Here is a 27,160-nt window from a genome sequence, read left to right as displayed (position 1 = left end):
GTGTCATATGACACCCACGTGACCAACGTTTTGTCATTATAATCTTATTAACATCTCATTTACATGCTTAATTAGGCAAATCGGGATGCATTGTGGGAACTTGTTTACAGCGAGGCATGTTCTCGTGGGTAAGTTGAGGTCATGATTGGTTTCACATGCGACTCCATTTTTTTTTCTGATCAGCGAAATATTCCAGATATCACAGTTTTCCATAGTAAACTATTAACTATTGAAATAGTTCGTCATGCATAGTATTTAAGATTGAATTAAACACATCATAGTTTCCTCACGGGTAATACGCAAAACAGATCGGATGTTTGATTAAGCGTGCTTGGCGAAGTGTCAACCTATAGACATTATGGAGCTGTTGTCAATAGCAGCAGCAGAACGAACCGGCTGACCTTCAAGTTCTAGGCCTCTGGCTCCTGCGTCTCGGGTCAGAATTGTACGTTAACGAATGTGTTTGCACACCAGTTATTTGCTCGAAATAATATTAATCAGTGACACACATTTCTTTAATACATGTATACGTTAAGTGTTTATCTTTAAATAAATCAGATAAAATTATAATAAGAATTTGCAGATCTGAATTAAACTTTTATATTAAAATGTGCTTTGTTTTGTTTTTGTTTCTGTTTTTTTTTACAGAATTTTACAAAATAACGCAAGAAAACTGAGTTTTCAGAATAAAAAAAATAATCACTGTTTGAATATTAAAAATATTTTCAAAATAGTATGAACTGGGAAAATGATAATTAACTATCCGAACACGCATTTGGGTTACATTGTCCAGAATCTACTTTTCACAGCAATTTAAAAGAAAATGTTTTGTCCTGAATAAAGGAAATACTCCAAAAATGATGTGAAAGATTTTGTCATGAAATGTAACTGATCCAGGCTACGCCCAGTAAATGTGAAAACAGTTCATCTGATATCTGGCAGTTTTTGAACATCAATATTCACTAATTATTCAAAATCAATAGATAACATGAATATACTACAGATTAAAATTTCTCTTACTTGTTGATATTGAACTTGTACCGTACTGGACTCGTTCACGCACAAATCCCACTTGTCAACTGTTGCAGAGTGTACTACTGTGGAATACTTTATTTTCGCTGGAATAAATTTTCGCTGAAAAGGCTTTTTGGGTGTTTTTCTTGGAATTTATTTTCACTGATTTTTGATGAGTTTAATGTGAAATATAGGAAAAAAAGTATATTCACTGGATTTTATTTTCACGGAATCATCCCTTCAGCGAAACTAGCGAAAATAAAGTATTCTACAGTATACTGTAAATTGCTTTAATTTAATTGTTAAAGACGAATTTTCGAAAGTGAAAATTGTGAAGTTTTGTAGCAAAGAAAATTTCTATGGAGTCGTATATAGTTTAAGTGACTTTTGTTAATTTTTTCCTTCACGACTGCAGGTATTCATGGAATTGCGAAAATTTCTCATATTGAAATTTAAATGGTTTACACTGTATATTACTATCAAACTGTAATATGGTGAATATCAATTGGTAATTCAACCTTGGACCCCCCCCCCCCCGATTAGGTGTATTTTAAAATACTTCTATTTTATACAGGGGGCTAATAGCTATGGTCAGTTAGGATTGGGTCATCAGGATGACAAAAGTAAACCAGAGAAAATCCTTAAGATACCAGATGGAAAAATTGTTGATGTAACAGGTGGTGGTGGCCATACGCTGCTTCTCACAGGTTTGTCCTATCAATTAATTAAATATGAATAATGTCATAGTATTTTTTATTCATAATAGATCAGCTGTATCTATTATTTTGTTGTGGAATAATGCTAAAACAAGCTAGATTGCAACAGCATGTATTTAATATAGGCCCCATATTATGCATTACAATATGGCTCCTGTACCTTGCATTGGAATATAGGTCCTATACTACACATTGCAATGTGGGTCCCATAATATGCATTGCAATATGGGTTTCAGATTTAAATATAGGTCCTATACTACACATTGAAATGTGGGTCCCTTAATATGCATTGCAATATGGGTTCCAGATTTAAATATGGGTCATATACTACACATTGCAATGTGGGTCCCATAATATGCATTGCAATATGTGTTCCAGATTTAAATATAGGTCCTATACTACACATTGAAATGTGGGTCCCTTAATATGCATTGCAATATGGGTTTCAGATTTAAATATGGGTCCTATACTACACATTGCAATGTGGGTCCCATAATATGCATTGCAATATGGGTTCCAGATTTAAATATGGGTCATATACTACACATTGCAATGTGGGTCCCATAATATGCATTGCAATATGTGTTCCAGACTATGCATTGCAATATGTCATTCATACTATGCATTGCAATATGTGTCCCATACTATGCATTGCAATATGTGTTCCATACTATGCATTGCAATATGTGTTCCATACTATGTATTGCAATATGTGTTCCATACTATGCATTGCAATATGGTTTCCATACTATACATTGCAATATGTGTTCCATACTATGCATTGCAATATGTGTTCCATACTATGCACTGCAATATGGTTTCCATACTATGCATTGCACTATGTGTTCCATACTTTGCATTGCACTATGTGTTCCATACTATGCATTGCAATATGTGTTCCATACTATGCATTGCAATATGTGTTCCATACTGTGCATTGCAATATGTGTTCCATATTATTCACTGCAATATGTGTTCCAAACTATGCACTGCAATATGGTTTCCATACTATGCATTGCAATATGTGTTCCATACTATGCATTGCAACATGTGTTCCATACTGTGCATTGCAATATGTGTTCCATACTGTGCATTGCAATATGTGTTCCATACTGTGCATTGCAATATGTGTTCCATACTGTGCATTGCAATATGTGTTCCATACTATGCATTGCAATATGTTCCATACTATGCATTGCACTATGTGTTCCATACTATGCATTGCAATATGTGTTCCATACTATGCATTGCAATATGTGTTCCATACTATGCATTGCAATATGTGTTCCATACTGTGCATTGCAATATGTGTTCCATAATGTGCATTGCAATATGTGTTCCATACTGTGCATTGCAATATGTGTTCCATACTGTGCATTGCAATATCTGTTCCATACTATGTATTGCAATATGTGTTCCATACTATGCATTGCAATATGTGTTCCATACTATGCATTGCAATATGTGTTCCATACTATGCATTGCAATATGTGTTCCATACTGTGCATTGCAATATGTGTTCCATACTGTGCATTGCAATATGTGTTCCATACTGTGCATTGCAATATGTGTTCCATACTATGCATTGCAATATGTTCCATACTATGCATTGCACTATGTGTTCCATACTATGCATTGCAATATGTGTTCCATACTATGCATTGCAATATGTGTTCCATACTATGCATTGCAATATGTGTTCCATACTGTGCATTGCAATATGTGTTCCATAATATGCATTGCAATATGTGTTCCATACTATGCATTGCAATATGTGTTCCATAATATGCATTGCAATATGTGTTCCATACTATGCATTGCAATATGTGTTCCATACTATGCATTGCAATATGTGTTTCATACTATGCATTGCAATATGTGTTACATACTATGCATTGCAATATGTGTTCCATACTATGCATTGCAATATGTGTTCCATACTATGCATTGCAATATGTGTTTCATACTATGCATTGCAATATGTGTTCCATACTATGCATTGCAATATGTTCCATACTATGCATTGCAATATGTGTTCCATACTATGCATTGCAATATGTGTTCCATACTATGCATTGCAATATGTGTTCCATACTGTGCATTGCAATATGTGTTCCATAATATGCATTGCAATATGTGTTCCATACTATGCATTGCAATATGTGTTCCATACTATGCATTGCAATATGTGTTTCATACTATGCATTGCAATATGTGTTCCATACTATGCATTGCAATATGTGTTCCATACTATGCATTGCAATATGTGTTCCATACTATGCATTGCAATATGTGTTCCATACTGTGCATTGCAATATGTGTTCCATAATATGCATTGCAATATGTGTTCCATACTATGCATTGCAATATGTGTTCCATACTATGCATTGCAATATGTGTTTCATACTATGCATTGCAATATGTGTTCCATACTGTGCATTGCAATATGTGTTCCATACTGTGCATTGCAATATGTGTTCCATACTGTGCATTGCAATATGTGTTCCATACTGTGCATTGCAATATGTGTTCCATACTATGCATTGCAATATGTTCCATACTATGCATTGCACTATGTGTTCCATACTATGCATTGCAATATGTGTTCCATACTATGCATTGCAATATGTGTTCCATACTATGCATTGCAATATGTGTTCCATACTGTGCATTGCAATATGTGTTCCATAATATGCATTGCAATATGTGTTCCATACTATGCATTGCAATATGTGTTCCATACTATGCATTGCAATATGTGTTTCATACTATGCATTGCAATATGTGTTCCATAGTATGCATTGCAATATGTGTTCCATACTATGCATTGCAATATGTGTTCCATACTATGCATTGCAATATGTGTTCCATACTGTGCATTGCAATATGTGTTCCATACTGTGCATTGCAATATGTGTTCCATACTGTGCGTTGCAATATGTGTTCCATACTGTGCGTTGCAATATGTGTTCCATACTGTGCATTGCAATATGTGTTCCATACTATGCATTGCACTATGTGTTCCATACTATGCATTGCAATATGTGTTCCATACTATGCATTGCAATATGTGTTCCATACTATGCATTGCAATATGTGTTCCATACTATGCATTGCAATATGTGTTCCATACTGTGCATTGCAATATGTGTTCCATACTGTGCATTGCAATATGTGTTCCATACTATGCATTGCAATATGTGTTCCATACTATGCATTGCAATATGGGTTCCATACTATGCATTGCAATATGTGTTCCATACTATGAATTGCAATATGTGGTCAATACTGTGCATTGCAATATGTGTTCCATACTATGCATTGCAATATGTGTTCCATACTATACATTGCAATATGGGTTCCATACTGTGCATTGCAATATGTGTTCCATACTGTGCATTGCAATATGTGTTCCATACTGTGCATTGCAATATGTGTTCCATACTGTGCATTGCAATATGTGTTCCATACTGTGCATTGCAATATGTGTTCCAAACTATGCATTGCAATATCTGTTCCATACTATGCATTGCAATATCTGTTCCATACTATGCATTGCAATATGTGTTCCATACTATGCATTGCAATGTGTTCCATACTATGCATTGCAATATGTGTTCCACACTATGCATTGCAATATGTGTTCCATACTATGCATTGCAATATGTGTTCCATACTATGCATTGCAATATGTGTTCCATACTGTGCATTGCAATATGTGTTCCATACTATGCATTGCAATATGTGTTCCATACTATGCATTGCAATATGGGTTCCATACTATGCATTGCAATATGTGTTCCATACTATGCATTGCAATATGTGGTCAATACTGTGCATTGCAATATGTGTTCCATACTGTGCATTGCAATATGTGTTCCATACTGTGCATTGCAATATGTGTTCCATACTATGCATTGCAATATGTGTTCCATACTGTGCATTGCAATATGTGTTCCATACTATGCATTGCAATATGTGTTCCATACTGTGCATTGCAATATGTGTTCCATACTGTGCATTGCAATATGTGTTCCATACTGTGCATTGCAATATGTGTTCCATACTGTGCATTACAATATGTGTTCCATACTATGCATTGCAATATGTGTTCCATACTATGCATTGCACTATGTGTTCCATACTATGCATTGCAATACGTGTTCCATTCTATGCATTGCAATATGTGTTCCATACTATGCATTGCAATATGTGTTCCATACTATGCATTGCAATATGTGTTCCATACTATGCATTGCAATATGTGTTCCATACTGTGCATTGCAATGTGTTCCATTCTGTGCATTGCAATATGTGTTCCATACTGTGCATTGCAATATGTGTTCCATACTATGCATTGCAATATGTGTTCCATACTATGCATTGCAATATGTGTTCCATACTGTGCATTGCAATATGTGTTCCATACTGTGCATTGCAATATGTGTTCCATACTATGCATTGCAATATGTGTTCCATACTATGCATTGCAATATGGGTTCCATACTATGCATTGCAATATGTGTTCCATACTATGCATTGCAATATGGGTTCCATACTATGCATTGCAATATGTGTTCAATACTATGCATTGCAATATGTGTTCCATACTATGCATTGCAATATGTGTTCCATACTATGCATTGCAATATGTGTTCCATACTATGCATTGCAATATGTGTTCCATACTGTGCGTTGCAATATGTGTTCCATACTGTGCGTTGCAATATGTGTTCCATACTGTGCGTTGCAATATGTGTTCCATACTATGCATTGCACTATGTGTTCCATACTATGCATTGCAATATGTGTTCCATACTATGCATTGCAATATGTGTTCCATACTATGCATTGCAATATGTGTTCCATACTATGCATTGCAATATGTGTTTCATACTGTGCATTGCAATATGTGTTCCATACTGTGCATTGCAATATGTGTTCCATACTATGCATTGCAATATGTGTTCCATACTATGCATTGCAATATGGGTTCCATACTATGCATTGCAATATGTGTTCTATACTATGAATTGCAATATGTGGTCAATACTGTGCATTGCAATATGTGTTCCATACTATGCATTGCAATATGTGTTCCATACTATACATTGCAATATGGGTTCCATACTGTGCATTGCAATATGTGTTCCATACTGTGCATTGCAATATGTGTTCCATACTGTGCATTGCAATATGTGTTCCATACTGTGCATTGCAATATGTGTTCCATACTGTGCATTGCAATATGTGTTCCAAACTATGCATTGCAATATCTGTTCCATACTATGCATTGCAATATCTGTTCCATACTATGCATTGCAATATGTGTTCCATACTATGCATTGCAATATGTGTTCCATACTATGCATTGCAATATGTGTTCCACACTATGCATTGCAATATGTGTTCCATACTATGCATTGCAATATGTGTTCCATACTATGCATTGCAATATGTGTTCCATACTGTGCATTGCAATATGTGTTCCATACTATGCATTGCAATATGTGTTCCATACTATGCATTGCAATATGGGTTCCATACTATGCATTGCAATATGTGTTCCATACTATGCATTGCAATATGTGTTCCATACTGTGCATTACAATATGTGTTCCATACTATGCATTGCAATATGTGTTCCATACTATGCATTGCACTATGTGTTCCATACTATGCATTGCAATACGTGTTCCATTCTATGCATTGCAATATGTGTTCCATACTATGCATTGCAATATGTGTTCCATACTATGCATTGCAATATGTGTTCCATACTATGCATTGCAATATGTGTTCCATACTATGCATTGCAATATGTGTTCCATACTGTGCATTGCAATGTGTTCCATTCTGTGCATTGCAATATGTGTTCCATACTGTGCATTGCAATATGTGTTCCATACTATGCATTGCAATATGTGTTCCATACTGTGCATTGCAATATGTGTTCCATACTGTGCATTGCAATATGTGTTCCATACTATGCATTGCAATATGTGTTCCATACTATGCATTGCAATATGGGTTCCATACTATGCATTGCAATATGTGTTCCATACTATGCATTGCAATATGGGTTCCATACTATGCATTGCAATATGTGTTCAATACTATGCATTGCAATATGTGTTCCATACTATGCATTGCAATATGTGTTCCATACTATGCATTGCAATATGTGTTCCATACTATGCATTGCAATATGTGTTCCATACTATGCATTGCAATACGTGTTCCATACTATGCATTGCAATACGTGTTCAATACTATGCATGTATTGCAATATGTGTTCCATACTATGCATTGCAATATGTGTTCCATACTATGCATTGCAATATGTGTTCCATACTGTGCATTGCAATATGTGTTCCATACTATGCATTGCAATATGTGTTCCATACTATGCATTGCAATATGTGTTTCATAGTATGCATTGCAATATGTGTTCCATAGTATGCATTGCAATATGTGTTCCATACTATGCATTGCAATATGTGTTCCATACTGTGCGTTGCAATATGTGTTCCATACTGTGCATTGCAATATGTGTTCCATACTGTGCATTGCAATGTGTTCCATACTGTGCATTGCAATATGTGTTCCATACTGTGCATTGCAATATGTGTTCCATACTATGCATTGCAATATGTGGTCAATACTGTGCATTGCAATATGTGTTCCATACTGTGCATTGCAATATGTGTTCCATACTATGCATTGCAATATGTGTTCCATACTGTGCATTGCAATATGTGTTCCATACTATGCATTGCAATGTGTTCCATACTGTGCATTGCAATGTGTTCCATACTATGCATTGCAATATGGGTTCCATACTATGCATTGCAATATGTGTTCCATACTATGCATTGCAATATGTGTTCCATACTGTGCATTGCAATATGTGTTCCATACTATGCATTGCAATATGTGTTCCATACTATGCATTGCAATATGTGTTCCATACTGTGCATTGCAATATGTGTTCCATACTGTGCATTGCAATGTGTTCCATACTGTGCATTGCAATATGTGTTCCATACTATGCATTGCAATATGTGTTCCATACTATGCATTGCAATATGTGTTCCATACTATGCATTGCAATATGTGTTCCATACTATGCATTGCAATATGTGTTCCATACTGTGCATTGCAATATGTGTTCCATACTGTGCATTGCAATATGTGTTCCACACTATGCATTGCAATATGTGTTCCATACTATGCATTGCAATATGTGTTCCATACTATGCATTGCAATATGTGTTCCATACTATGCATTGCAATATGTGTTCCATACTGTGCATTGCAATATGTGTTCCATACTGTGCATTGCAATATGTGTTCCATACTATGCATTGCAATATGTGTTCCATACTATGCATTGCAATATGGGTTCCATACTATGCATTGCAATATGTGTTCAATACTATGCATTGCAATATGTGGTCAATACTATGCATTGCAATACGTGTTCCATACTATGCATTGCAATATGTGTTCCATACTATGCATTGCAATACGTGTTCCATACTATGCATTGCAATACGTGTTCCATACTATGCATTGCAATACGTGTTCCATACTATGCATGTATTGCAATATGTGTTCCATACTATGCATTGCAATATGTGTTCCATGCTGTGCATTGCAATACGTGTTCCATACTATGCATTGCAATACGTGTTCCATACTATGCATTGCAATATGTGTTCCATACTATGCATTGCAATATGTGTTCCATACTATGCATTGCAATATGTGTTCCATACTATGCATTGCAATATGTGTTCCATACTATTCATTGCAATATGTGTTCCATACTATGCATTGCAATATGTGTTCCATACTGTGCATTGCAATATGTGTTCCATACTATGCATTGCAATATGTGTTCCATACTATGCATTGCAATATGTGTTTCATAGTATGCATTGCAATATGTGTTCCATAGTATGCATTGCAATATGTGTTCCATACTATGCATTGCAATATGTGTTCCATACTGTGCGTTGCAATATGTGTTCCATACTGTGCATTGCAATATGTGTTCCATACTGTGCATTGCAATGTGTTCCATACTGTGCATTGCAATATGTGTTCCATACTGTGCATTGCAATATGTGTTCCATACTATGCATTGCAATATGTGTTCCATACTGTGCATTGCAATATGTGTTCCATACTATGCATTGCAATATGTGTTCCATACTGTGCATTGCAATATGTGTTCCATACTATGCATTGCAATATGTGTTCCATACTGTGCATTGCAATGTGTTCCATACTGTGCATTGCAATATGTGTTCCATACTGTGCATTGCAATATGTGTTCCATACTATGCATTGCAATATGTGTTCCATACTGTGCATTGCAATATGTGTTCCATACTGTGCATTGCAATATGTGTTCCATACTGTGCATTGCAATATGTGTTCCATACTATGCATTGCACTATGTGTTCCATACTATGCATTGCACTATGTGTTCCATACTATGCATTGCACTATGTGTTCCATACTATGCATTGCAATATGTGTTCCATACTATGCATTGCAATATGTGTTCCATACTATGCATTGCAATATGTGTTCCATACTGTGCATTGCAATATCTGTTCCATACTATGCATTGCAATATGTGTTCCATACTATGCATTGCACTATGTGTTCCAAACTATGCATTGCAATATGTGTTCCATACTATGCATTGCAATATCTGTTCCATACTATGTATTGCAATATGTGTTCCATACTATGCATTGCAATATGTGTTCCATACTGTGCATTGCAATATGTGTTCCATACTGTGCATTGCAATATGTGTTCCATACTATGCATTGCAATATGTGTTCCATACTATGCATTGCAATATGTGTTCCATACTATGCATTGCAATATGGGTTCCATACTATGCATTGCAATATGTGTTCCATACTATGCATTGCAATATGTGGTCAATACTGTGCATTGCAATATGTGTTCCATACTGTGCATTGCAATATGTGTTCCATACTATGCATTGCAATATGTGTTCCATACTATGCATTGCACTATGTGTTCCATACTATGCATTGCACTGTGTGTTCCATACTATGCATTGCAATATGTGTTCCATACTATGCATTGCAATATGTGTTCCATACTATGCATTGCAATATGTGTTCCATACTATGCATTGCAATATCTGTTCAATACTATGCATTGCAATATGTGTTCCATACTATGCATTGCAATATGTGTTCCATACTGTGCATTGCAATATGTGTTCCATACTATGCATTGCAATATGTGTTCCATACTATGCATTGCAATATGTGTTCCATACTATGCATTGCAATATGTGTTCCATACTGTGCATTGCAATATGTATCCATACTGTGCATTGCAATATGTGTTCCATACTATGCATTGCAATATGTGTTCCATACTATGCATTGCAATATGTGTTCCATACTATGCATTGCAATATGGGTTCCATACTATGCATTGCAATATGTGTTCCATACTATGCATTGCAATATGTGGTCAATACTATGCATTGCAATATGTGTTTCATACTATGCATTGCAATATGTGTTCCATACTGTGCATTGCAATATGTATCCATACTGTGCATTGCAATATGTGTTCCATACTATGCATTGCAATATGGGTTCCATACTATGCATTGCAATATGTGTTCCATACTATGCATTGCAATATGTGGTCAATACTATGCATTGCAATATGTGTTTCATACTATGCATTGCAATATGTGTTCCATATACTATGCATTGCAATATGTCTTCCATACTATGCATTGCAATATGTGTTCAATACTATGTATTGCAATATGTGTTCCATACTATGCATTGCAATATGTGTTCCATGCTATGCATTGCAATATGTGTTCCATACTATGCATTGCAATATGTGTTCCATACTATGCATTGCAATGTGTTCCATACTATGCATTGCAATATGTGGTCAATACTGTGCATTGCAATATGTGTTCCATACTGTGCATTGCAATATGTGTTCCATACTATGCATTGCAATATGTGTTCCATACTGTGCATTGCAATATGTGTTCCATACTATGCATTGCAATGTGTTCCATACTGTGCATTGCAATGTGTTCCATACTATGCATTGCAATATGGGTTCCATACTATGCATTGCAATATGTGTTCCATACTATGCATTGCAATATGTGTTCCATACTGTGCATTGCAATATGTGTTCCATACTATGCATTGCAATATGTGTTCCATACTATGCATTGCAATATGTGTTCCATACTGTGCATTGCAATATGTGTTCCATACTGTGCATTGCAATGTGTTCCATACTGTGCATTGCAATATGTGTTCCATACTGTGCATTGCAATATGTGTTCCATACTATGCATTGCAATATGTGTTCCATACTATGCATTGCAATATGTGTTCCATACTATGCATTGCAATATGTGTTCCATACTGTGCATTGCAATATGTGTTCCATACTGTGCATTGCAATATGTGTTCCACACTATGCATTGCAATATGTGTTCCATACTATGCATTGCAATATGTGTTCCATACTATGCATTGCAATATGTGTTCCATACTATGCATTGCAATATGTGTTCCATACTGTGCATTGCAATATGTGTTCCATACTGTGCATTGCAATATGTGTTCCATACTATGCATTGCAATATGTGTTCCATACTATGCATTGCAATATGGGTTCCATACTATGCATTGCAATATGTGTTCAATACTATGCATTGCAATATGTGGTCAATACTATGCATTGCAATACGTGTTCCATACTATGCATTGCAATATGTGTTCCATACTATGCATTGCAATACGTGTTCCATACTATGCATTGCAATACGTGTTCCATACTATGCATTGCAATACGTGTTCCATACTATGCATGTATTGCAATATGTGTTCCATACTATGCATTGCAATATGTGTTCCATGCTGTGCATTGCAATACGTGTTCCATACTATGCATTGCAATACGTGTTCCATACTATGCATTGCAATATGTGTTCCATACTATGCATTGCAATATGTGTTCCATACTATGCATTGCAATATGTGTTCCATACTATGCATTGCAATATGTGTTCCATACTATTCATTGCAATATGTGTTCCATACTATGCATTGCAATATGTGTTCCATACTGTGCATTGCAATATGTGTTCCATACTATGCATTGCAATATGTGTTCCATACTATGCATTGCAATATGTGTTTCATAGTATGCATTGCAATATGTGTTCCATAGTATGCATTGCAATATGTGTTCCATACTATGCATTGCAATATGTGTTCCATACTGTGCGTTGCAATATGTGTTCCATACTGTGCATTGCAATATGTGTTCCATACTGTGCATTGCAATGTGTTCCATACTGTGCATTGCAATATGTGTTCCATACTGTGCATTGCAATATGTGTTCCATACTATGCATTGCAATATGTGTTCCATACTGTGCATTGCAATATGTGTTCCATACTATGCATTGCAATATGTGTTCCATACTGTGCATTGCAATATGTGTTCCATACTATGCATTGCAATATGTGTTCCATACTGTGCATTGCAATGTGTTCCATACTGTGCATTGCAATATGTGTTCCATACTGTGCATTGCAATATGTGTTCCATACTATGCATTGCAATATGTGTTCCATACTGTGCATTGCAATATGTGTTCCATACTGTGCATTGCAATATGTGTTCCATACTGTGCATTGCAATATGTGTTCCATACTATGCATTGCACTATGTGTTCCATACTATGCATTGCACTATGTGTTCCATACTATGCATTGCACTATGTGTTCCATACTATGCATTGCAATATGTGTTCCATACTATGCATTGCAATATGTGTTCCATACTATGCATTGCAATATGTGTTCCATACTGTGCATTGCAATATCTGTTCCATACTATGCATTGCAATATGTGTTCCATACTATGCATTGCACTATGTGTTCCAAACTATGCATTGCAATATGTGTTCCATACTATGCATTGCAATATCTGTTCCATACTATGTATTGCAATATGTGTTCCATACTATGCATTGCAATATGTGTTCCATACTGTGCATTGCAATATGTGTTCCATACTGTGCATTGCAATATGTGTTCCATACTATGCATTGCAATATGTGTTCCATACTATGCATTGCAATATGTGTTCCATACTATGCATTGCAATATGGGTTCCATACTATGCATTGCAATATGTGTTCCATACTATGCATTGCAATATGTGGTCAATACTGTGCATTGCAATATGTGTTCCATACTGTGCATTGCAATATGTGTTCCATACTATGCATTGCAATATGTGTTCCATACTATGCATTGCACTATGTGTTCCATACTATGCATTGCACTGTGTGTTCCATACTATGCATTGCAATATGTGTTCCATACTATGCATTGCAATATGTGTTCCATACTATGCATTGCAATATGTGTTCCATACTATGCATTGCAATATCTGTTCAATACTATGCATTGCAATATGTGTTCCATACTATGCATTGCAATATGTGTTCCATACTGTGCATTGCAATATGTGTTCCATACTATGCATTGCAATATGTGTTCCATACTATGCATTGCAATATGTGTTCCATACTATGCATTGCAATATGTGTTCCATACTGTGCATTGCAATATGTATCCATACTGTGCATTGCAATATGTGTTCCATACTATGCATTGCAATATGTGTTCCATACTATGCATTGCAATATGTGTTCCATACTATGCATTGCAATATGGGTTCCATACTATGCATTGCAATATGTGTTCCATACTATGCATTGCAATATGTGGTCAATACTATGCATTGCAATATGTGTTTCATACTATGCATTGCAATATGTGTTCCATACTGTGCATTGCAATATGTATCCATACTGTGCATTGCAATATGTGTTCCATACTATGCATTGCAATATGGGTTCCATACTATGCATTGCAATATGTGTTCCATACTATGCATTGCAATATGTGGTCAATACTATGCATTGCAATATGTGTTTCATACTATGCATTGCAATATGTGTTCCATATACTATGCATTGCAATATGTCTTCCATACTATGCATTGCAATATGTGTTCAATACTATGTATTGCAATATGTGTTCCATACTATGCATTGCAATATGTGTTCCATGCTATGCATTGCAATATGTGTTCCATACTATGCATTGCAATATGTGTTCCATACTATGCATTGCAATGTGTTCCATACTATGCATTGCAATGTGTTCCTTATACTATGCATTGAAATGTGTGTTCCATACTACATTGTGTATGCATTGCAATATGGGTCCCATACTATGCATTCCAATATGGGTTATCTATACTATTCATTGAAATGTGTGTCCTACATTGTATACTATGCACTCACTCACACACTCACACATACTTACATTGCTATATGTTCCGAGGACTTCATTGGATTAACTTTTAATATAGTTGGGATATGAACTCAATTACAATGCAATATAATGTAGAATTGCATTTTAATTAAGTTAATTAAACAAGATCTGAATATCACTTGACTGAACATAGAAATGTTTGCGAAGCTTAGGTTTAGTATCGGGGAAGGTATGGTACAATTATATTAATATTAATATAAACAGAACCATACCTTCCTCCGATACTAAACCTAAGCTACGCAAAACGTATTAATAATCGAATTAACTATTACCATAAATTATGTTTTCCGAGGACTATGAAAAAGGTCCTCGGAAGGTGTTTATGTCCTCAGAAGTTTGTATATATTTGATTTTGGTCCTCGGAACATATATCAATGCAAGTACACTCACTCACTCACATTCATTCATTCATTCATTCCATAGACTGTGGTGCTATTTATAGCTGTGGATGGAACTCAAAGGGTCAGCTGGGTCTAGGCCACACAGATAACCTTTCTGTATTCAAACGTATTGACCACTTACCACCGGTCATAAAAGTCACCTGTGGGTGGGATTTCTGTCTTGCTATCACTGGTAAGTCATTGATAATTACTTTATCTTTACTTTACTTTTTAATTACTTTTATTATTATCATTTTTATTTCTTTTATTTTCTTTTTTATATATTGAAGTCCATTGAGTATTTCTCATTGTTTTACATTTAGCACTAAAAGCAATGGAATTTAGCATTTGGTATTGCACATATCAATGTTTTCCACCAGGAGAGGGGGTTGTTGGCTTGAGCTTGAATTTTTCTTTGCATATAAAATTTTCCATACAAGGAACATGCTAATAACTCAAGGGTGGGACATAAACTGATGGTGTACATTGTAGCAATCTAAATCTCCAAAACGACACTCCATTTTACAGTAAATTTTGCCAATCCCCCTCATGGAAAACATTGATAAGAGCGAAAGAAACAGTGTATGCATTCATTCAAAATGTTTTGCACTCTTTTGTACTAAACTCAAACAAAATGAAGGTTATTATATCATATTCTAATGTGTTTTGTGTTCAGATGCTGATCTAATTACTGTGTGATAGAAAGAGTTTCTGCCACTGAATGCAAACTTTCGCGTAAGACATACTATACATGTCTGTTCTCTCATTGACAAAAACTACCACACAGTATGCACTCTGGCAATACTAGATTGCAATACTGTGATTACCTACACATCTTGGTTACTAAAATCTTTACATTACAGTCTTTTTATGATATCCTATTAAATATATTGTTTGTTTGCTGCACAATTATTTGAACAAAATAAAATAAAATATTTTGTTAATTACTTTTGTATTGTTTATCTTTCAGAAGTGGGGGATCTGTATGCGTGGGGCTGCAATGTATTTGGCCAACTTGGAATTCCTGAAATCGATTCATTCACTGCAATACCAACAAAAATACAGGTATAGATTCTGTTGTTATTGTGACCAGAGTTCTAAGAGGTTATTACACAACAATCAATCACATGTTATCACATCATATTTTTGAGTAATCATAATTTGTATTTTGATGAATCACAATACCAAGATTACAAGTGAAAGGGTGCGATGTGTTAATTAATATTTTCCATGGGATTAATACAGATGATTTTGCAGCAGATTTTGTTATTTCTTTGGGATTTAGATGCCCTGTTAAATGCATGCAGTGAAAGCATACTGTAAAAAATGTGTACTTACTTGGTTGATGGGAACTAGATGATATATTATATACACTCAATCCAACTTGATTTTTAAGTTTTACATTGATCTGAAACAAATAACACTGTTATAAAGTTTGGATATACCTGTGGTGTACCTGAGTGTGTAAAAGTGGGCACAAACATGTAGAATATGCAATAACTGTGACACAAATTCAATTGAAGATGAAGAACATTTTCTATTGAATTGCCCAAAATATAACACACACAGGGAAAATTTCATCCAAAAAATTATGACACTACTTTCATCGAAACAATAAAAATATACAGTTCACATATATACTCTCAAGCAAAGATCCTGATATAATTATAGAACTTGCCAATTATATTTACACAACAAAAAGATTTATTTAACATTTAAATACTAGTTAAGTCCTTTTGTATTGTTTTTTTGTACAATTCTTACATATATCTTGTTATTATTTTAAAACTCTTTTTTGCTGTACTTATCCTAATTTCCTTATCCTTGTTTTAATTGAGTTTGTTCACTTTTTTCAGTCAACTGTGGAAGGGCAGATAGAACATACAATAATCAGTAAGAATGTTTGTAGCAATAACTAATTCCCAGCCCAGATGATAAAAATATTTTTAGTATTTGATAAGTCACCAAATGTGGGGGTCATATTTTACTGTATGATAAATGCTGGTATTGTTTGACATATTTTGACTATTTGAACTCCCATTGTGCAAAGCCTAAAATGAAATTATTGTTACAGTATTATAATTTGGTCTCAGTTTGGTCTCCGTTCGTCATATTTCATTTTTTTCCATGTGCCTAGTACTTTACCTGAGGCACATGCATTGATTTACTGATTCATTCCAAGTTGACTGACTGACAGCCATTTTGCTTTTTGAAAATGTTGTATCTTATGCATGCTTTGTCAGTTTTTGTTCAAATTTGGTACATGCATTATACATGTTAGGATATATGTCTATGGCGATTCTTTTCATGATCGGATAAAAGATGGCTGACTGGAAGCTATTTTGTTTTTTTTGAAAATGTGGTATCTTATGCATGGTGTGTCAGTTTTTGTTCAAATTTGGTACATACAAGATGGCCAACTGGCGGTCATTTGGCTTTTGACCATACTACTATATCCCCATGCTTATTGACCATTTTAAGTCATATTAGGCACATACATTATACATATAGGAATACATGTTCATGTCAGTTTGTTCCATAATCAAATCAAAGATGGCTGACTGGCATCCATCTTGTTTTTTCGAAAATGTGGTATCTTGGACAGGATAGGATTTTCAAATTTGATACAAACATTATACATGTTGAGATACATGTCCATAATGATTTGTTTCCTGTTTCAGTTTGGATACAAAAAATGCATGAATAGCATATCTTCCTACGGTGAGGCTACCATATACAACAATTTCGGAAGAGTGATTTAATACATCTATTTTCTGTTGATACTGGACAAGCCAATTATTCACTCTAAATTATTAACGATGATGTTGGCGCATATTACTTTATTTTTGGCATGAATAACATTTCCCATAATTCCAACGCAGACTATGTCATTTAACGATGACTTGTTGCTAATTAATATTCTGAGTCTTTCTTGATGTTTTCTTCAGATCTTCTCAAGGAATGTGACGAGCATTGCAGCTGGATTGAGACATTCCCTAGCGGTGACAAATGATGGTAAACTTTGGTCATGGGGTTCAGCCAGGAAAGGACAACTGGGTAATGACCAATCAAAAACAGGGTATCAACTTCTCCAACGTGTACCCAAACAAGGTAATTATTTTTTTTACTTGCTTCAAATTAAAATTTAAATATTGCTATTTTCCTAAAGTACTACTACAGTGAATGTACCATATAGTGGCAGAATGTGGGACTTGTTCACAATTATATTTATTTCATTATATTTTATTTAAAAAAATATTTTCAGAAATATAATTCTGCCATACAATTATTTGAATATACAGTAACTGTAAAATGCTCTTGCATATGGAGAGTAGAAGGTCAGATATCACATTTTTGTTTGTGCACAAAACAGTATCACATTTTATTTTGTCTGAAGATTTCATAGCTTTTTCGCATTGATAAGAATCTCTAGTTGACAAAATTAAGTTTTAAAAAAAAAAATGTTGTGGGTTTAAATTTGGGAATGGTGACAAAATAAGCCATTGTCACTCAGAGGTTATGGAGTTACTGTAATTACACTGGAAAAAAAAGGGTAACTATCACCATCAGATCATACACTATATATGAATATTGCAATTATACTGTGTTTTTTTTTATAGTTCATAAGCTAGAAAACATATCATCCGTTTCATCTGGTTCCTACCACAGTACCGCTTTGACAGGTAACGTATATTTGCTACAACAATTATCCTTCTCAATACAAGTCATACTGATCGGTTGAAATTAAACTGAGATCCTAATGTTCGTTGTATAATATACTGGATGTTATAAAGTACCATTCACATGTATGTCATAAGTTATGCATGTTTATTGATGAACAAACAAAGACCATACTTTGTAATAGCAATCATACAAAATATTCCCACCTGTGGGCAGCACTATGTAATAGTAACCATACAAAATATTCCCACCTGTGGGCAGCACTATGTAATAGTAACCATACAAAATATTCTCACCTGTGGGCAGCACTATGTAATAGTAACCATACAAAATATTCCCACCTGTGGGCAGCACTATGTAATAGTAACCATACAAAATATTCCCACCTGTGGGCAGCACTATGTAATAGTAACCATACAAAATATTCCCACCTGTGGGCAGCACTATGTAATAGTAACCATACAAAATATTCCCACCTGTGGGCAGCACTATGTAATAGTAACCATACAAAATATTCTCACCTGTGGGCAGCACTATGTAATAGTAACCATACAAAATATTCCCACCTGTGGGCAGCACTATGTAATAGTAACCATACAAAATATTCCCACCTGTGGGCAGCACTATGTAATAGTAACCATACAAAATATTCCCACCTGTGGGCAGCACTATGTAATAGTAACCATACAAAATATTCCCACCTGTGGGCAGCACTATGTAATAGTAACCATACAAAATATTCTCACCTGTGGGCAGCACTATGTAATAGTAACCATACAAAATATTCCCACCTGTGGGCAGCACTATGTAATAGTAACCATACAAAATATTCCCACCTGTGGGCAGCACTATGTAATAGCAATCATACAAAATATTCTCACCTGTGGGCAGCACTATGTAATAGTAACCATACAAAATATTCCCACCTGTGGGCAGCACTATGTAATAGTAACCATACAAAATATTCCCACCTGTGGGCAGCACTATGTAATAGTAACCATACAAAATATTCCCACCTGTGGGCAGCACTATGTAATAGTAACCATACAAAATATTCCCACCTGTGGGCAGCACTATGTAATAGTAACCATACAAAATATTCCCACCTGTGGGCAGCACTATGTAATAGTAACCATACAAAATATTCCCACCTGTGGGCAGCACTATGTAATAGTAACCATACAAAGTATTCCCACCTGTGGGCAGCACTATGTAATAGTAACCATACAAAATATTCCCACCTGTGGGCAGCACTATGTAATAGTAACCATACAAAGTATTCCCACCTGTGGGCAGCACTATGTAATAGTAACCATACAAAATATTCCCACCGTTGGACGGCACTGTGGAATGTCAGTTCTAAATGCATTACATAACAACTTGGTAGATATATAATTATAAAACTTGGCACGAATAAAAAGCTAAACCAATTAAAGTGCACCTTCATTGTGTTTTATATAATTAAAGTGAGAGAATCGTCACCTGCGCATGCATTAGATGGCCATAGCGTGTCATTGTTTACAAACAAGCGTCTACCCATGAGTCTTTGCATTTTTAGTGTGTGTTGTTATCGTCGCTTGCGGACATGACGACTCTCCTGCTTTAAACTTATTCAAAACTACAATTTATTTCTTTTGTTATAGCCTGTGGGAATATGTATCTATGGGGAAGTAATAAACACAACCAATTGACCAATAGTGTACAGGGTGTTGTACAGAGTGGTGGCAGTAGTAAGGAAGACATCTTACCAGTACCAACTAAGCTGAATTTAGAGTTATTTGGTGGGAGGCAAATACTAGCTGTTCACAGTGGTTGGACGCATATACTTGCTATTACACGTGAGTGAAATATATCACAAGTTCAACATGACATCTACAACACTTTGCAGCCAAACAATATATATATATATAATTTTTGGTAAAAAGTGATATTTTCGACTTCTCTTAAAAAAACCGCAAGTCAGATTGCTTTCAATTGATATTACGTATATAGGTACTACATGTGGACCTCTCTCAGATTTGTTCATTTTGTAATGATATCTTTAATTCTCTAACCTGATTTCTGAAAGGTGCATTATATTTTAGTCCCCTGTTAAGGCACGGCCAGAAAATGTGTACTTATGGATTAACCTCTGTGCATACTTGTAGTGATCAAGGCTGAGTGGTGGCCATTTTGTATTAAAAATGCAGTTCTTGATCCAAATTTCTATCATGCCAAGAACAGTCAAGTTCAATCTCACACATACATTAGACATTGTACCATCATATACACATATACAGTTGTTCATCTGTATCTCTGACATGCCAAGACTGATTGAGGTCAAACTGGACATGCACATACATCATATTGGTGATATATGCATTTCTTTCATGATATGGTTCAATATGGCCATTTTAAGGCTAAAAAAGCATCAAAATTACATATATTCACCAATCTGGAATCGAATCTCAGTTGTGTGTGAGCGTATTGGACCATGTTTTTTCATATCTTTTCTCAAAATTACCTATTATGCATATGTATGAAGATAACGTGTACCAACTTTGTTTGAATCTGTAGATGATTCTAATGTTTTTGGTTGGGGCAGAAATGATTACAGTCAACTTGGCATTAGTCTTACTGGTAATAATTGTGCTAAAAAGGATGTGACAAAGCCCAAGGAATTAGTGATATTAAAAGATATAAAACAGGTACTAGTTGACATTATTCATCTCGTCTTTTGTGTGTTGAAATGCAATATCAATGATAACATACAAATCACTTATTCTAGTATGCATAGCAACCACAAGGCAACAATTATTAATAATCAGTTGATAATATGGGAAAATATTTTTGATACAATCATGAAAAAAATAAGAAGCCATAAACACACAAGAGATTAAAAAATCCATTTATTTAATTTGTATCATTTTATTTCATTATATATATATATATATATATATATATATACTGATTTTATTTAAATCTATTACAGATTGCATGCGGTTCTGAACACAACCTTGCACTCTCAGGTAAAAACAAGTGGGCTTACACAAATCATTTCTTATTGTTTATTTTATTTTAGCTTCGCTCTCATTGAAGACAACAAAGCAGAGATGTTCATATAGGTGATTTTCTGTCGTCCATCGTCAATTCTATTTTCGAAAACTACCTGCTCAATTTCATTGGTACTTAGTATGTAGGGGTAGATCTGTCAGATTGTCTATTTCATGATGGGATCTTTAATTCTCTATTTTTGGTGAACATTATGGTCATTTTTGATAAACAATGTTATTTTCAACTTCTTCTTGAAAACTACCAGCTCAATTGCTTTTGGTACCTTGGGTGGACTGATTTTTTCATTTCATGATGATATCATTAATAAAGACAGCGGAGATATTTTCGACCATCACATCACTTCTTACATCATATGTGTCTGAATTACTACTGTAGTTGTAATATCTACCGATATATATATATATATAATTTCTTAAAATTTTTTGTGCTGCCTGGTTTTATTATCATCATCAAATTGAATATTGGATTTTCCTGTCAGTAGATTTATTTTTCAGTATTGATACATGATTTTTAGTAATTAATTCATCAAAAAATATTAGGTCCACAAATTTGCTAAATTTTAATACTTAAATGTTTCTGGAACTGTGTAATTGATATAAACAGTTTGATTTTGATGCAAACATTTTATCGTGATTATGCATATTGGGTCAAAGACCATAAAAAAATTTATTTAACAAGCATAACATAGTAAGTTTTCATTTATTTTACTTATGGCCCTCAAATGTATTCTATTAAATTGTTGTGCTCCAAAATGGAATTTATATTTATATCATTTTAATTCCTCTATAACACAGAAATCTTTGTGAAGCCAATTCAAAAAAAAAAACAATGTTTTGCATAACATGATATAATCTGAAAACTTGCATTATACATTTTTGTGAGAAAATAAGAGTATCTATTTTTTGGAATGTCCATCTGAGCTTAACATGGATATTACTGTGTTGTTATTTTTTGGCAGATTTGTTTAGTTTCCACAAAGCAGGTGTTGTGTGTGTGTGAAATTCATGCTAAAACTTCCAAATGTTATGTCTGTCTCTATCGATTGTGATCTGAAAAAGTGAATCACTTCATTTAAGGTAGAGATGCAGTTTATTTGGCTTGCTTTTTAATTGAGTAATTAGACAATGAAGATCGTATTATATATCCAACATGGTATATATTTTCTGAAAGCTTATTATACAAACTTTGTAAAACTTGTCTTTATTTTATATATCCAGAATGCGTTTTTGATTTTGGGTCAAAAATATGCTTTTTTGGACAAAAGTGGTTTAAAAAAAATTAGCTTAAAAACTTCAAGTCCGTTTGTGGGTAAAATTACATAATTCAAATGCGTCCACTCATCTCTCTAACGGCTTTCAAAGTCGCACAGCATGACCTCAAAGTTCACTCTTTTCTATTTTTGCATAATTTATATATCCATGTTAATTGCGGACTTGTTATTTTTGTTCCACTCGCCGTAATAAACTGTCCGGACGCATTTTGAAGGGGGAACACCTTGTCAATAATGTGTGAAAATTCCGAGGCTAATGGCCAAAGCGTCTATCAGCTATTTTAATTTAAAACCCAAGAATTCCCCAAAAATAGAAGACGAGAAAAAGGCTAATTTGCATATTTGCGCGGTAAACCGGGAATTACTGCTTTGTCATACTTTGTCATACTTTCTAGACTATTGAAAATGAAAGTTAACGTATAGACCAGAACAACTACTCTTGAATATATAAATCAGAAACACGTCATTCATACCAGTGTTTTGATGGGGTCGGTAAAAACACGTGGCAATGCCCAGTAAATATGGCGTCATCTCATGAATTATTAAACAGGGGGCGGTCTTAGGAAGGTGACCTTTTATCACGATCAAAACATCATGGCTTCTCTTCGATGTATTTTCAATAAAAAGTCTACGAGTATTTCAGAGACTATGGTTTACCGTGAAGAGTACAAAGTTGGATATTAAATTATTTATCCTTGATGATTTTTATGTAGTATTGAGAACCAACTCCAGGAAGCGAACGCACAATAATGAATAATCGCGTAATCCTAGAATCGAAACTCCAGCCACAGAAGTTTTGTTCATCGTTTCCAATCCCATTTTTCCCACTGTAACATATTTGTTAAAATAAATATTTGAATTCTGTTTCTTTTTTAAGGAGGCATTTATATATTTTTTTCCGATTTTGGCAACGCCTTATTCAGGGATTTTCTAAGACAGTCGCAGACAATCAGCGCACGGATGTACGTACAAAACATGCTGTTGTACTACAGGCGAAGGTCGCCTGCAAGAAGAGAGCTCCAGCTCCTAACGTAAAAGTTTTAAAATTTCGACCGGTTTTAAATAATTTGTGTTGGAAATCTGACATGTTTTAAGAGTGCAAAATTAAGGTGCATTTTTGAGCGGTCGAATTTTTCTGAATAGAAATCGGCAAAGGAAAAAAATAGGAGTGCTAAACAGTGTGCTTCGTTAGTTTAAAAAAAATGGAATGTCCGTCAAATTGACGTAAACTTCCCCATTTTTCACGGAAAAAGCAAAGGTCGTGGCCGAGTTGCAGGCTAAAAAACTCAAAAATCAAAACAAAATCATCAATCAGTAAGTATTATGACAAGGAAAACAAAACATTAGACGCGGAGAAGCGGTCAGCGCGTCAAAAGAGTTGTTAATGTATCAAGTTACCTCTCTCTGTGATTTATTTTTCATTGAAATTATTTGCTTGTTTTCAATTAATTTTAGCGTACCTCTGCAATTTATTTTAGCATTGTCAGTTGTTTGCTTCATTGAATTAAACGGAGTTCATCCGGTTGCAAACAAAGCTGTCTCCACCACCTAGCAAAACTTGCGAATGATCGAAGTACAGGTACCCATTGGACAAAAGATACACGAAAGTTTGTATCTCCCCGACCCAGTGCAATATATCCGGTTAGAATCAAAGCTCACGTGCCCCTTATTTGAGGGACCAGATTCTGCCGTAAATTCGGGATGGGATTTAAAAAAAAAAAAAAAGGGACTTTTAAGGTGTATTTTGACGTCATTTTCTAAGTTTTACCGTAGTCATTGACGCCTATTCAAGAGTATGATGTTTATAGTGACTAGCGTGAATGGGTAAGCTTCGTTTCGACAATGAGCAGTTATCACTGTAAACAATGTTAAATTATTCACATGCTCAGTTTATTTTTTGAGAACAATTATTTAAAAATAAAATCTCTCAGTCAATCAGAAACTCGGATTCATGCCTTCAAGGAAAGTCATGTTTGGACGCTCACATCGATTTTGTTTTTCGTTCGGTGGGCTGATGCCTTCAGTGTAGCTTTTCCTCTTCCGACATAGAAATCATCTGAATCTTCTTTCTACCTCTCTTTCTTTTCACACCACACATAATGTAATGATAACAATTAGGAAAAAACGCTGAGGAAATATAATGTTTGGTTTGCTAGCGAGCGAGAACTGATTTGAGATTAATTGCACATGCGCGTAATTGAATGAACTATGATCCGTACAATCTCGATTTGCATATTGTCAATCAAAGGTCCTGTTATTTGGTTACTCGTGCAAATTAGGCAATGGGACATAAAAATTGCCACGTGTGAGTGTTTTTTATTTTTAACCAGAAAATAAACAGCAATTTTAACGGTGTTCCAATAAGAATTCATTGGTCAAATTTTCACAGAATGTTCTTTAGATAAAAATCTATATAAAAAACGAAAAACACTATTTTTGATTAAAATTCACAAATAAACTGCATCTCTACCTTAATCAACTATTCTAAAATAATTTCCATTTGTATCCTATTGATTCATGCTCTTGAAAAAAAAATATTTTTACTACTGTGAATGTGTGTTGTCACTTCCTTGTATCTCTACATATATTTCAACTATATATGTACACTGCTTTTAATTTTCTGAAATATGTTCTTCATTGTATAGATGACAACAAGGTTTTGGCTTGGGGATGGAACGAACATGGATCTTGTGGAAATGGTAAGGAAGAAAATGTGTTAACACCACAAGTGATTGATGATCTTGCGAAAGAGAAGATTAGATTGATTGGTATTGGAGCAGCACATTGTTTTGCAGTGGCCAGTTGATGGTGTTGGTTTTGTACAGGTGTTGAATATGACACATGTCTTATTCAAATATTTTACATTTGTCATTGGTTGGTGCTGGTGCAGCATACTGTTTTTGCAGTGTCTGATGGCACTGGATGGCTTACTGGTGAACAATACACATGCTGTATTCAAATATTTCACATATATTTTTGATTGGTACTAGAACAACATACAATAGACATATGCTTATTCTGTATTCAAATATTTTACATCTGTGTTTAGTCGGTAATGTTGTAAATTATGAACAATGTACCTTGAATACAGTGTTTCTGACTGAAGGTACTTCATTTGACTACATGTACTAGAGCTTGTCTGAAATGGTTATACCTGTGACAGTACCACAGTTCGAGATGTGTACATCAACATGTGCCTCCTACAAATAAAGACTTCTTGTTGTTTTTTGATACTTAATACCAATTCGTAATACCAGCTCCGTAGTCCTGTGTTTTTAGCAGCATTTTTTTTTTGGAAGGATTTTTTTTTCACCCTCTCGCATCAGTTTTGGGGTCTCCAGAGGATGTCATCCATAAAATTAAATCAGTGTGGCCTAAATACAAAATATCACAAAATACATTTTTAGTAAAAAAAAACATTATCTTTTATGCCAGTTCAAATGTGAAACATAATCGACAATCAGTACAATACAATACTTGTTGATCGATATCTGGGTTAAAGTTCATCCATAACTGTAGTGTTTTATTTTCATCAACGTTTCAAATTTTAAAATAAAAAAGTAACATATCAATGAA

At 34.7% G+C, this 27,160-nt stretch overlaps 1 protein-coding gene across 1 annotated transcript; it reads left to right on the top strand.

Moving 5' to 3' along the window:
- Positions 1–75: 75 nt before the first annotated feature.
- On the top strand, positions 76–27,160 carry LOC102808547 (secretion-regulating guanine nucleotide exchange factor-like). Its single transcript, XM_006812976.3, has 10 exons — positions 76–128; positions 1,589–1,721; positions 15,623–15,772; positions 16,550–16,644; positions 18,528–18,690; positions 19,200–19,262; positions 20,904–21,098; positions 21,817–21,947; positions 22,232–22,268; positions 26,230–27,160. The coding sequence occupies exons 1-10, from the start codon at positions 117–119 to the stop codon at positions 26,388–26,390; spliced, it is 1,140 nt and encodes a 379-aa protein (XP_006813039.1). The 5' UTR covers positions 76–116; the 3' UTR covers positions 26,391–27,160.

Source organism: Saccoglossus kowalevskii, chromosome 1, assembly GCF_978046115.1.
Source record: "Saccoglossus kowalevskii chromosome 1, keSacKowa6.1, whole genome shotgun sequence".
Classification (NCBI taxonomy): Eukaryota; Metazoa; Hemichordata; class Enteropneusta; family Harrimaniidae; genus Saccoglossus; species Saccoglossus kowalevskii.
The sequence above is the reverse complement of the archived record's forward strand: the minus strand, read 5'-3'. Positions and strand labels throughout refer to the sequence as shown.

Bases quoted from the DNA above. Each gene is read 5' to 3' on its own strand.
- LOC102808547 (XM_006812976.3), top strand. The intron at 1,722-15,622 runs GTTTGTCCTATC...TTCATTCCATAG, and splicing joins CCATACGCTGCTTCTCACAG to ACTGTGGTGCTATTTATAGC. The intron at 15,773-16,549 runs GTAAGTCATTGA...TTTATCTTTCAG, and splicing joins TTTCTGTCTTGCTATCACTG to AAGTGGGGGATCTGTATGCG.